Source organism: Drosophila obscura, unplaced genomic scaffold (genome assembly GCF_018151105.1).
Source record: "Drosophila obscura isolate BZ-5 IFL unplaced genomic scaffold, ASM1815110v1 contig_1, whole genome shotgun sequence".
Classification (NCBI taxonomy): Eukaryota; Metazoa; Arthropoda; class Insecta; order Diptera; family Drosophilidae; genus Drosophila; species Drosophila obscura.
In genome coordinates this window covers 7,886,320-7,898,397 of record NW_024542679.1, presented here as the reverse complement: position 1 = coordinate 7,898,397, position 12,078 = coordinate 7,886,320, and the positions used below count along the sequence as shown (strand labels likewise).

Genomic DNA, 12,078 nt, shown 5'->3' with positions numbered 1-12,078 from the left:
GGAGTGGTTGTCCCCATCAATTTGATTGGATGTCAACCGATTCAACTGATTTTATTGCTTGGCCAAGTTAATGAGCTCCAACTTGCAGCATGTCCGACATGCAGTCCACTCATTATCGACTGCCTAATGTTAATGCAAAATATTTGTGTATTTTGCATATATTTAATTTTATTTTATGAGTTCAGAGCAATTTTTAATGCAAATACAGGCAAGAGAGCTTTGGCTTTGGCTTTGAGCTTGAGCTTGGGCTTGGGGCGAGGATTTGTTTCCTCATTAAGATACAACAAAAATTAATTTAAGTGATTCTTTTGGTCAGGCGCGATAGTTCAGGTCAATTAAATTGTAAACGTAATTAAAATGGCATATCAATCAACTGGACCATTGATTAGCATACACAAGTTTTTGCCATTATGTGTGTATGTATGTATGTATGTATGTATGTCGTATCTTTCATTCTCGAATAGTAAATCAACAGAAATGTCTGCTAAGATCACTTGGGTTTGACAAGTTGCCTTTGGTCTGGTCTGGGTCTGTGCTGTGCTGTGCTGTTTAGAGGTCCATGCCATGGTGTGGTGGGACTTGGGTTGGCGGGAGGCGGCGCTCCGGCTCCTAACTCTGGCACAACTCACAGATCAGTGCTGGGCAAAACAGGTCTTACAAAAGATTATTATCGCTTTTATGGTGTTTTGATCGTTTTTACAGCATTTTTGTATGTCTTTATGATTGATCTGGTGAAGTTTTCAGTCTATTTTTTTTTTGTTTGGGCTAAACTCTGACTGGCTGCTGGTCTTTATTTTTATTTTGGGTGAGAGTGTGGGAGAATTTTTCGGCAAAGCCAGCGGACGCAGCCAAATCGGATTTGATAATTTTGATAAATTGGTATTGAAAGTGAGCGGTTAATATATGGTAATTTTACGGGTAGTACCTCGCACGGCTCTGGCTCAGAGCGAGTGATTGGATTGGATTGGATTGAAACTGGGCTGGGAGATCTAGTCGTATCTTTATTGGAATCAAACTCCACCCAGTTCTGAAGATCGTTTCTCATGTTTTTTTTTTTTCTGGTTTCAGTTCTATACCGAATGTACTCGGCAACCCTGTACCCTATATACGATTACCGTTACGGTGACAGAGTTGCGGCGGCAATGCATTAAACATGAACGAGAACGTTCGTTCGACAGGCTACGCTACCAAGATTCGCATTGTTTTCCCCCACCTGTCATAATTCATACAAATGTGCAATGAAAGGCAGCGTCACCTACCACCTACCACACTGTGGGGGTTGGGATTGTTGTTGTCGTGGTCGCCTTTGACGGCCTACGAATATGCAAATTCCAAACACTGAAATATTGATATTGAACGGCTGACTGACTGCAACAGAGTATGCCAGAGACTAGAGACCAGAGAACAATCCAAGCGAACAGCCGCAAAAAGTCACAGCTAATAACCCAGCTAACCCAGCAATGAGACTTCGGTTCGCATTTATCTCTATGAGGAATGGGGTTGGTTATTGGAAACGCAGCAGATAACAGACAAGGGAGTACTGCGGAGTGGAGCACGTTTACGAGTCATTTGCAATATCTCCAAAGCTGATACGCTCGTTTAAATTAGTTGTTTATGTAACACACACATTTCATTTCAATTCAATTCATTTGTTGGTGTTATTATTAAAACGAGATTTCCAACTGCATTTGCACACAATTAAGTGCAACAATTTATGATAAATTGCAATTTAATCAGAAGATAAAATATAATCGACGGCACAAGACAAAAGCCCCCACATTGAAAGCCACAGTCAGTCACAGCCACAGCCACTGCCAAAGCCAAAGCCAAACCCAAAGTAATTTCTTTTAATTAACAATATGTTAATCGATTGGTGGGCTCCCTTTTCAGATACAGCTACAGGTTACAGCAGGCAGGCAGGCAGGCAGGCAGACAGACAAAATTTCAGGTTCAGATCTCACAGTCGCAGTATCAATTTCAGGTTCAACAAACAGTGGAACTAATTTGCAGAAAGCAAAAGAAGGAATTATTATCGGGATTTTGCCAATGAAACTTGGTATTGGATTGGATCCCCCGCCCTCGAAAGCCGTCAACCGGCTGTCGAGTGTTTGTCGCTGCATTAAGCGTATCGGATATGATTGAACGTATAATTAATGGTCGAGGGATTAGCGACAAGTACAAGCCACACATATTGGATGGATGCTGTACAGCCGCTGGCAACAAATTAATCAACACATGCGATACGATACGATACGAATACGAGTACGAGGCGGGGTGTGTGTGTGTGGGTGTCTAGACCATATGGAGATATGGAGAGACAGAGACTCGTAGAGATGTGGAGTGGTAGCACAAAGCAAATGGAGCTGAGCTGGTTCTGAAAGGAGTTTGGCCCCAGAGCACAAAACATAAGTCAATACATCAAGGCCACCATTCATTCGCAGCGAGGGGGGGGGTTACGGTACAACTTATCAGATTCGATATCCTTACCAGCGCATGATGTAAGCCTTCCCATCCGTCTGCCGCTTTTTTGAGTTGAATAAATCCGAGAACAACAATCAAATGAAATCAATTGAATTTAATAATTTCATAACCTGTTCAGCATTAAGGTTCATTTCACATACCATATGCAAAACATCAGGCAAATGAACTTCCCACCCGATGCTAAAAATAATCAGCTGCATATTTCGACTATAATTAGAGCTTGGTTCAAAAAAAAAAAACACACACACATTTTTAATATTTATATCAGCATAACAATGACAAATTAAAGTAAAATGCATTCCCCGAAACAGGAAAAACAAATACATACATACACAATATACACAGTTAACGACGATTGAAACCAGGAAAGACAAAAAAATAGACGAAAAAAATAAACAATATATGTGTGCCATATTTATGAACTACGACAATGGCAATTGGTGGAGACGTTCCATATCCGGTCGCCGCTAATCCTGCTGCGCCGTGGTCTCCTCCAGATTGCAGAAGACATTCCGCATTTTGTCCAGATCGGGGGGCGCCGTATCCGGATTGCGTATCCACATGATATAGGCCTGCTTGTCGGTGCGTGTCAGGGGCTTGAAGTTGCGCGGATTCTGTGCCTCCTCGTCCTGCAGCTTGGAGTTGTAGCGTGCGTAGAGAAAGATGCGGTAGCGCCAATTGTCGAAGGTCTGTTTCCACTCGGTCACATGCTTGATGGCGCCCTGGGGCACCGCATTCAACAGATTGGCCAGCTTCATCCAGTAGGGATCCAGCACGGGATCGTTGCGCCGATGATCGTTGATGAACTGATGTTGCTGCAGAAAGTGCACGTAGAGTTCTTTCTGTCGCTTAGACATGCGTTCCTTGCGTTCTGTGGAATACATTACAATACAATACGACACATGGATATTGAGAATCGCGCGGGGACTCCACTTACGTCGAATGTTATTGCTGGTAGTCTGGCCATGGGCCATGCTGAAGACCTGCTGTGGGGCTGGCAAAGCGTGCCCTCCCGCGGCTGCCTGCTGCTGCTGCTGTTGCTGTTCCTCTTGCTGCTGCTGCTGCAGCAGGGCCAAATGCTGTTGCTGCTGCTGCAAGTGCTGATGTTGTTGCTGCTGCTGTATCATGTACTCGTGCTGGATGCGCTCCTGAAGCAGCTGCTGCTGCTCTTCCTCGTGCTGCTGCTGCTGCTGCTGATGTTGCAACTGATGATGATGGGAGGTTGGTGGCGGTGGCAACGGCAAGGCCGATGGCAAAGGCAATGGCGGTGGTGGCAGCTGCTGTGAATGCGGCGAATCCGGCAGCTCGTCCTGTGTATCGTAGTCCATCTTCGGGCTGCAGGCCTCATAGGCGGGCATACCCAGATCCGCCGAGGCCGCTCCACTGCTGCTTGCCTTGTCGACGCGGTATTTCATGCTCTCCTCGTGCTCCTCGTCCTCGCAGGGTGGCATGGCCAAAATGGGAGTGGTTGTTGTTTCCAATACGCTGCTGGGCTGGCATAGGTTCGTGGGCTCCTCCGGTGTGGGCGAGTCGTTCAGTATTTTCTGTTCCGCGCAACGGCACTGCCGATTCAAGACGTAGCTATCCAAAGCCACATCGTACACTGCAAGAGGAAAGCATAACATTAAAACAGTTGCACAGCGCACAGCGCACAGCGATTCTAAGAACTAGACAATGAAGATGTCAGGCGATGTGCCTTGGCGTTTGTTTTGTAGTTTTAGCTTAAACATATTGTATTTTGCGCTTAGCATTAGTTAAAGTACACATTAACAGTTTTGTATATTGCACATTGCAGATCCCAAATCAATAATCGTAGCTGTTGGTGGCCGTTGTGGCCTCGTCCAGAGGCACAAACAGATCCATTTTCTCATAGTCCTGCGGTGCTATGTGCTTGTGGCTTGTCCACATGGCATAGGCCTTCTGATCGGTGGCAGTGAGCGGCTTAAAGTTCTTCGGATCACTCGTCTCCGACATGCTCAGCTTGGAGTTGTAGCGTGTGTACATGAAAATGCGATAGCGCCAGGCATCGAACGTCTGCTTCCAGTCCTCCACATTCTTTACAGCGCCCTGCGGCACACTGTTCAGCATGTGCGCCAATTTCGCCCACAGCGGTTCGGTGAGGCCATCATGCCGACGATGGTTCGACAGCATGCAGGGATTGTCCTCGAAGAATTTCACATACAGCTCTTTTTGATCCTTGGACATGCGTTCGCCACGTTCTTTAAAGGAAAATATGCAGTTTGATTAGGCATTGGTCAGGGAACAAGGACAGATGTTGCTCTCACTTCTAAACCGACTCATCAGCCCCGGCGTGTAGGGCGACTGCTGTGAGGGATTCGGCGCATTCATTGGCGGCAAACTGTGCGTGTAGTTCGGAAAGATTTGCTGGGCCGGCAACGCGTGCTGCAGTGCGGCTGCCTGCTGTTGCTGATGCTGTTGCTGCTGCTGCTGCTGCTGGTGATGATGCTCTTGCCGCGCCAGAAACCGAGACGCCCTTGCTATCCGGTCCACCTCCGACTCGGACTCCGCTTTGGGTATGATGTCCATGGGATCGATGGACTGCGTCAGCGATTCGGGCGTTCGCTCCGCATAGGTTTGTGTGAGGCGCAGCTTCTGGGAGCTATCCGCATGATCTGAGCTGGAGGTGTTGGCCTGCTGCTCCAGTGGCGAATCCACTGGCTCATGGCACACGCCCAATGCTGGCGAATTTGGCTGCGAGGTGGGCACATAGTCGTGCGTGTGATGGGAGGCACTCTCACTCGAACGCTGCGGCAGTGGCACATGGTGCTGCAGAGGATGATGCTGCTGCTGCTGTTGCTGCTGCTGCTGCTTCAGAACAGCCATCGAGCACGAGGGCTCATAGGACAGCATCTCCTTGGCATGACCATCGTCGAGGGCTGCAAAGGGAAGCATTTTACAATTTGGGTTTTATTACAAATGGCAAATTTCCATAGACTTACAAGCAAAAGCACGTTTACGGCTGCCGCGTCTATATATACACAACAGATCTGATCTATACATAGATACATATATATATATATATATATGGTTTTGGGGTTTCTTGACTCCGAGTCGCTTAAACGCTAATTGAAACGCGGCTTAGCTGCTATACGCTATACATGTGAGTATTTACCTTGACTGATTTCTATAACGAAATTGGTAAGGTCGTGCCTTTGGGCCAGATAGTGCAGCAACAGCTCGTCGGGTATGTTAAAGCCAATTTTCTTGTTGCGAAACTCGAAATTGTATATCCCGAAGGCGGCACGCACTGGAAAATGCAACAAATATTATTTGTATAACCATTTCGGGGGGGGACTATGCTCGTCGCCGCCACTCTGCTATACACACAGACTCGGAGGGCAATGCAATTAAGTTTTACGACCTGACTTGTCCGTGGCCGCCCGCCCCATCCATCCCCATCCAGGGCGCAGCCATCCCATCCAGCTATCGAAATATGCTTACCAACGTTCTTCAGGTCCCATATGTTAAGATTTCGATTCTCCTCGGGCACGCCAATCATGAGCAGCTTCTTTGTGTCGCGAAACTGAAACGGAATTATAATGCCCGACCGCAGCACCATTTTCAATGCGCCACACACGATTTTCACAGTTTTTCATAAATTTTCCACGTTCTTTTTGTGGTTATCTTCCGTAATTGTTTTGGTCTCTCTGTCCCTTCCTTCGTTTGCATGTTTTACTCGTTCGTAAACAGCGTGATTAGGGATGGCAAAGAAACGTCAAACTGTCGTGAGCCGTGCTGCAAAATGTCAAGTGTCAACACTGCGCCGCGTTGGCATTTTACAGCACTCTTTAGCAGCCCACAAGCACGTTCATTTGTCATCTCTAATTTTAGTTATTAATAATAACAAAAACAAACGAAAATGCTCGAAAATTGCCAAAGATACCATATGGTACTGGGTCTGGGCGCCCTCACAGTCGTGACCATACTGGTGCTCATCATAGAATCCCGCTACGCAGCTGAAGGTCCTCGCAGGAGAGAGCAGCAGTTCCTGATCGAAAACAATTCGACTTGCTGGCGCCACGAACCGTATACAGTGGTCCAGGAGTGTCATCCTTGCTCGGAGTTCGACATTGTGAGCCGGAGTTTGGGCGTCTGCATACACACCCACTACAAGGAGTTGCTACGCTGCAAGAGCGGCGAAATTGTGACCAAGAGCTGCGACCGTGTGGCCCTCATCGAGCAGCACAACTTCATCAAGTTCGAGTGTGCCTGCTTTGTGCTGGGCGTGCTTAGCTACCTCATTGGCTATGCCAGGGATCGAGTGCTGTCCCGCAGAACCTACCTGAAGATTGAACGACAGCTGAACCGGGTGCAGTAGCGCGGAGTAGTTGCCGCCGCTCCCGCTGCCGCCGCTGCCAATTGAACGATTGATTGATTGATGATACTCAGTGGATGTGGGGAAGGTACATACATTATTTAATTTGTAGTATTAAGTACATTATACACTTGAAATACCTTGTTAAAATTCATTTCGCTAATACTAGAGGGAAAATATTGCAAGTTGTGGAATGCTTGTTTGTGGCAGGGGTAGGACGATGACGCCACCACACTCCCGCATTTGGTGGGCGGTGGGGCGGCGCATCTGGTCAACACAATTTGGTGCTAATAATATGTATAACATTTTGATTCGTTAATAACAATATTCGGATACCTGCAAGACATCTTTTTGGATTGTTAAAACACCCAAATATGGGAATTTCTTTGATCGATTGCAGTTTAATACCCGCCCGGTAACACTTGCGGCGGCCACTTCAATTGCGCCAGTCGGGTATTAGGTCGGGCTCCACGCCCTTGGCAGCCGTTGGCATCGCTGGTGGTGCCACTGTGGGCAAGGCTGGCGGTGGCGGTGGCGGCGACATTTGCGCCTCCAGTGTCTCCTCGCTGGTGGTGCTCGCATTGCTGCACGCCTTCAGCGAGTTGTCCGTCATGGGCAGTGGTTTGGCCACGCCGATGCGCACCACTCCCTTGGAAGCACCCTTCAGGGCCTGCACGGCCTGGTCCAGTGAGGCGTTCTCGAGATTAATGGAATTGACAAACAGCAAGCGATCGCCTGGAATCAGACGTCCGTCCAACTGGGCCACGCCTCCCGGCACCAGGGAACGGATGACAATCAGTGTGTCATTGGGGTCCAGCGGATCCTGGTAGTCCAGTATAGAGAAGCCCAGGCCGCGGTCTCCCTTGACCAGTTCGATGATTTGCGGATTTGATGACCACATGGCCAGTCCGGTCAGTGGCTCCAAGGAGCGCGATTTCAGCTTGGTGAACGAGTTGGCAGCAGCGGCCACCGAATCGGCGTCGGCCACAGAGCCAGCGGTGGCCAAGCTGCCATCGGACTTGGCCTTCACCAGGCGATCCGTGGCAGGCAACAGATTCTCAAAGTTATTGCTCAGCTTCTTCAGGGTGTCGTCGGAGAAGGGCAGCAGGGAGGTGTTCTTGTTGCGGCCGCACACCATGCGCACATCCAGCGGCAGCTCCTTCAATATGGCCACCACCTCCAAATGATTCATGCCCAGCAGACGCTCGCCATTGACCTCCAGCAGCTCGTCGCCGGAACGGAGCACCGCATTAACGCCCACCGGACCGTCGGGCAGAATGGAGCGTATGTAGTGGTGGGGTCGCACCTCGCGTCCACCCTCCACATCGACGGTTCCCTCCAGCGAGATGCCCAGGCCGCCGACGGCAAACTTTTTGATTTGTGCCACAATAACCTCCACATCGGAGCCGACAATCTTCTGCCACTTGCGAATGATTTCCGTTTCCGCCTCGTCGGTGAGCTCCGGATCCGTATAATACTTGTGACGTGTGATGACGGCACCATTCTTGGCATGCACCGGCGCCTGCAGCACAATGAAAAAAAGCGTTTCTAAATGTTCCTTCAGCGTATTGCATTCTAGAGATGACTCACCTCGAGTTTGTCGGCTAGGGGCACAACATCCGTGGGTATAATCTTCGTGGAGCCATCCAGGGAATCCCTGACAGCCACCAGCTGCTTTCCCGCACCGAACGTACTCAGCGTGGTCGTCGTGGTCATTGCGGTCGTCGATGGCGGAGTGGTCATGAAAGCCTCCGGCGCTGGCAGGGCTTCATCTTCCAGCTCTCGGGTGAGGCTGCGGGAGGGTGTTGTGGTGGCCGATGCAGAGGATGTGGTGGTGCCCACGGGTGTGGGCAGTGGCGCCCGAGAGGGTGTGCCTGGGGCACTGGATGGCAGTTTGTCGTTGGCAGCGATGGCCTGTTGCAGTTGCTCGTACTTGGGACCACGCAGATAGCGTTCCAGTCGTAGGTTAACCACCTGGCCAGACTTCTTGAGCAGTTCGACCGCCTGGTGATTGGAGTAGCCCTGCAGGGACTGCCCGTCCACCTCGATGATGCGATCGTTGACTCGGATGCGTCCACTCAGATCGGCCGCTGATCCCGGCGAGACGCTCTTCACAAAGATGCCCGACAGCTCCTCCTTCTCGCACACGTAGCCGGCAATGGTGATGCCCAAGCCGTTGGCGTCCTTTTTCAGCTCCACCTGCAGCTTTTTCCGTTTCGGGCAGGGCCAGCAGCTCCTCCAGATCGATGGTCGGATCGATGAGCATTGACGTCTCGCCGCGGTACACAAAGCGATCGTCTTCCGTCGTGGTCTGCGGCGTGGAAGCTGTGGAGCTCTCGCCAAAGATCTCCGGATATCCGGTGGAGATAAGGTAGCGCTCCAGCTCGGCAGGATCGACGAGAACACGCGTCGGAACGACCGCACAGCCCGGCTCTAAGGCATACTGAGGTGTTGGCACATTTTGCTCGATGGGACGGGCCACAACGAGACGGACATGGGTCCCCGACTGACGCAGCACGGCAGCCACCTGCTCCGAGACCATCTCGTGCAGGTTCACGTCTCCAATTTGCAGGATATGATCTCCAGAGCGAAGGCGTCCGTCCCTATCCGCCACGCCGCCAGGCAGTATTGTCTTGACAATCACACCCGAACTCCTCGCTCCAATGATGCCGAATCCCAGGCCCGTGCCATCGTTGACCAACTCGATGGCCTGGATCTGGGCATAGTCCGTGGCGTACAGATCCGCTCCAGCCGCCGTCTTGGAGTTCTGGCTCTGGGGACGCTGCTCCTCGCCCGTGGACTTGTCCGGACTGCCGGGCGCCGAGTGCGAGTTTGGCGATCTGGTGGTGGCCGATATGGACTGTTGGTCGTCAAAGTCGTACATCACCTCGCCGCCGTTCAGGCTAAGGACCAGATTGCCAGCCACATCGATATCGAAATCGTTGGGCAGCATGGACGGATGCTGGCCCAGCTGGGCGTTCAGCTCGGAGAGAGAGTCCTGCACGTGGACAATGGTGCGGAAGACGGGGTCCTGCAGGATGCCCAGAATGGTGTTCAGGCTCTCCGCCGTCTGCATTTGCAGCTTGGGGTCATCGCTCTCGTCGATGCCCTTTTTGACGGCCTCGATTTGCTGCAAAGCGCTGGAAATGTCTGCACTCAGATGCATGGTCGTTGGTGTTCCACTTTTGGGCGCGGCCTGCTGCAGCCACTGGAGCGTATTCTACTTCCGTTTTGTTTCGATTCGTTGGTGGAAGGGGGGCGTGTGCTGTTGGCACACTTTGTCCGTGGTATGTACAAAAAAGGGCAATCGAATCGTAAGTGGAGCAGCTACCGAACCTCACTCGGTGCGTCACTGTTCGCTTCTCAATGTGTGGCTCCACGTTCTCCAATAGATTTCACACTGCTCAAATGGGCCTTGTTATGCGCTGCTTTTGCAATTGATTTTTAATTATCCCACAAAATGCATGTCTAGATGGAATGTTGTCTGCCGTTCGCCAGCACCTGAACTAGTCGCTCTTGCGCGGAACTGGTTGAGGCATACGAACTGGTTCACTAATGAACTTTGTTTTTGGCACGTTTTCACTTGTATTTTTAAGTACTATGATACTTTATATATTGTTTAGTATGTATATGCGTATATTTAAAATTTAAAAATATCCATTTATAATATAAAAATTGTAGAATGTGAAGCTTGCGCTGACTAATTTCGTGCCACTGTAGTTCAATGAACTGATTGCAAGGAACTGTTTACTTTTCTGCAGCCCTGGCGCTCAGCTGTTTGCCATTTGTTATGAACTTTAAAATTTAAAAAATTAAGTTTACTAATTACTAACATGCTGGAAGCTGGAGGAGGATGAACAGATCACCCAGCCAGTAATATGAAAGATTATTAAATTTGCAACATTTGTTGCTGGCGGGGCCTTTGAACTCAAACAGATTTAATTTATTTGAAAATTACTTGAAATTTGTTTAGCTTTGCAGGGCACATATCTCCCTACAGCATGCTCCTCTCTTCCTCCTCCTGCAGTTCCACTTCCATCTTGTGGAACTCACGGAAGAACTCGCGCGTCAGGCACTTCATTGTGGGCGTCAAATACGTGGGGAAAATATCTGCAATTAAATAAAACACAGTAATTACTTTTTGGCGGGAATTCGAAGACGGGCAGCTTGACGCACAATTAAACTCAATTATGAGGTCGCCGAATTGGTCAATTTTCTTGTTGGCCTCCTTGATGGCAGTCACTGCATCCAGATTGCGGCACTTGGGCAGACCCTCCAATGGAATCACCTTGCTGTAGCCCGGTTGCACCACATCCGTGATGACGATCTTCAGCTGGCGCTTGTCCAGCGTGGAGATGAAGAAAATGAAGCCAGTCAGTGCCTGGCTTATGTCAATGTCATAGCGATAGACAAGATCGTGAAGGTTGCGACGCTCAAAGTCCGGATGCGGCCTGTCGGCGACTATAAAGATAATGTCGCCCGGAATGGAGGCGGGATAACGATCCCCCTCCTCCTTGAAGCAGAAGCGTGTGCCAGCCGTAGTGCCTGGGGCAATGGTCAGCTTCAGCGTGTGCTTGCGCTTCTCCAGTCGCGACTCCTTGGCGTCGACAATCTCCTGGCGCCACACATGCATCAGCTTAACACAGCCCGAGCGCACCTCCTCCAGGGACAGCTCAATAATCTTCTCCGTATCGGCATCTTTGCTGCGCACCCCAATGCCCATATTCTTGGTGGCATACAGGCTGGGCGGATTGGTTATGGCATCGATGACATTGGCATACGGTGAGTAGCTGGCAAAGACGCCTTCGTAGACCTTCATGTGTTCGCCGTGATATTGATACGGCGGAAAGTAGCCATTGGGCAGCATCACGCCCTGAAAGAGACCCGCCTCGCCGTAGCGGTCGTAAATGGCGCGATACAGATCGTTACCCAGCACATCGAAGGCCATGTTGACGTACGCCCATTGCTTGGTCTCTGCCATGGGCGCCAGATGCGTCAGTCGACCCTCCTGGGCGAGGGGCACAAAGTCCTGCGCATCCTTCTTGTCCCTGTGCGGACAGAGACGTATGGCGAGGCGCCGATAGGCCAGTGTAATCTGCTCCTTGGTGGCACTCCTCGGCATATCGAGCACCGCATAGTAGTCCAGCTCCGGACGATTCATTTTGCAATAGATTTTTGGTTTATTTGTGGGATTTAATTACGTTACGAATGTGACAGAGGAGAGGCAGACGACGGGACAGGCGACGGGCGACTGGGTTAAG

At 50.2% G+C, this 12,078-nt stretch overlaps 4 protein-coding genes across 6 annotated transcripts; 1 reads left to right on the top strand and 3 right to left on the bottom strand.

Moving 5' to 3' along the window:
- Positions 1-2,706: 2,706 nt before the first annotated feature.
- LOC111071222 (AF4/FMR2 family member lilli) lies at positions 2,707-6,277 on the bottom strand. 3 transcript variants are annotated; one of them, XM_022362439.2, is made up of 4 exons: positions 5,944-6,277; positions 5,615-5,749; positions 3,419-4,084; positions 2,707-3,352 (listed from the first exon to the last, which is right to left on the bottom strand). In XM_022362439.2, the coding sequence occupies exons 1-4, from the start codon at positions 6,059-6,061 to the stop codon at positions 2,949-2,951; spliced, it is 1,323 nt and encodes a 440-aa protein (XP_022218131.2). In that variant the 5' UTR covers positions 6,062-6,277; the 3' UTR covers positions 2,707-2,948. The 3 variants fall into 3 exon arrangements, with proteins under 3 accessions (XP_022218131.2, XP_022218134.2, XP_022218133.2); XM_022362441.2 differs by lacking the exons at positions 2,707-3,352; positions 3,419-4,084 and adding exons at positions 4,147-4,700; positions 4,767-5,378 and having other exon boundaries at positions 5,944-6,262; XM_022362442.2 differs by lacking the exons at positions 2,707-3,352; positions 3,419-4,084; positions 5,615-5,749; positions 5,944-6,277 and adding exons at positions 4,126-4,700; positions 4,767-5,378; positions 5,442-5,527.
- A 10-nt stretch (positions 6,278-6,287) lies between these two features.
- Positions 6,288-6,967, top strand: LOC111071226 (protein JTB). The gene has a single exon (XM_022362446.2). It carries the CDS (start codon positions 6,362-6,364, stop codon positions 6,818-6,820), a length of 459 nt encoding a protein of 152 aa, XP_022218138.2. The 5' UTR covers positions 6,288-6,361; the 3' UTR covers positions 6,821-6,967.
- LOC111071221 (patj homolog) lies at positions 6,898-10,328 on the bottom strand. The gene is given in 3 exon segments (XM_022362438.2): positions 6,898-8,339; positions 8,408-9,025; positions 9,027-10,328. Coding segments are annotated over 3 exon segments (2,661 nt in total). The 5' UTR covers positions 9,984-10,328; the 3' UTR covers positions 6,898-7,253.
- Positions 10,329-10,738: 410 nt separating this feature from the next.
- LOC111071224 (dnaJ homolog subfamily B member 13) lies at positions 10,739-11,984 on the bottom strand. Its single transcript, XM_022362444.2, has 2 exons — positions 10,994-11,984; positions 10,739-10,927 (listed from the first exon to the last, which is right to left on the bottom strand). The coding sequence occupies exons 1-2, from the start codon at positions 11,976-11,978 to the stop codon at positions 10,812-10,814; spliced, it is 1,101 nt and encodes a 366-aa protein (XP_022218136.1). The 5' UTR covers positions 11,979-11,984; the 3' UTR covers positions 10,739-10,811.
- Between the last annotated feature and the right edge of the window lie 94 nt (positions 11,985-12,078).

Bases quoted from the DNA above. Each gene is read 5' to 3' on its own strand.
- LOC111071224 (XM_022362444.2), bottom strand. From the start codon at position 11,978: ATGAATCGTCCGGAGCTGGACTACTATGCGGTGCTCGATATGCCGAGG. The intron at 10,928-10,993 runs GTGCGTCAAGCT...ATTTAATTGCAG, and splicing joins CCTCATAATTGAGTTTAATT to ATATTTTCCCCACGTATTTG.
- LOC111071226 (XM_022362446.2), top strand. From the start codon at position 6,362: ATGCTCGAAAATTGCCAAAGATACCATATGGTACTGGGTCTGGGCGCC.
- LOC111071222 (XM_022362439.2), bottom strand. From the start codon at position 6,061: ATGGTGCTGCGGTCGGGCATTATAATTCCGTTTCAGTTTCGCGACACA. The intron at 5,750-5,943 runs GTAAGCATATTT...TGCATTTTCCAG, and splicing joins ATGGGACCTGAAGAACGTTG to TGCGTGCCGCCTTCGGGATA. The intron at 4,085-5,614 runs GTAAATACTCAC...TTCCTCTTGCAG, and splicing joins CGTTATAGAAATCAGTCAAG to TGTACGATGTGGCTTTGGAT.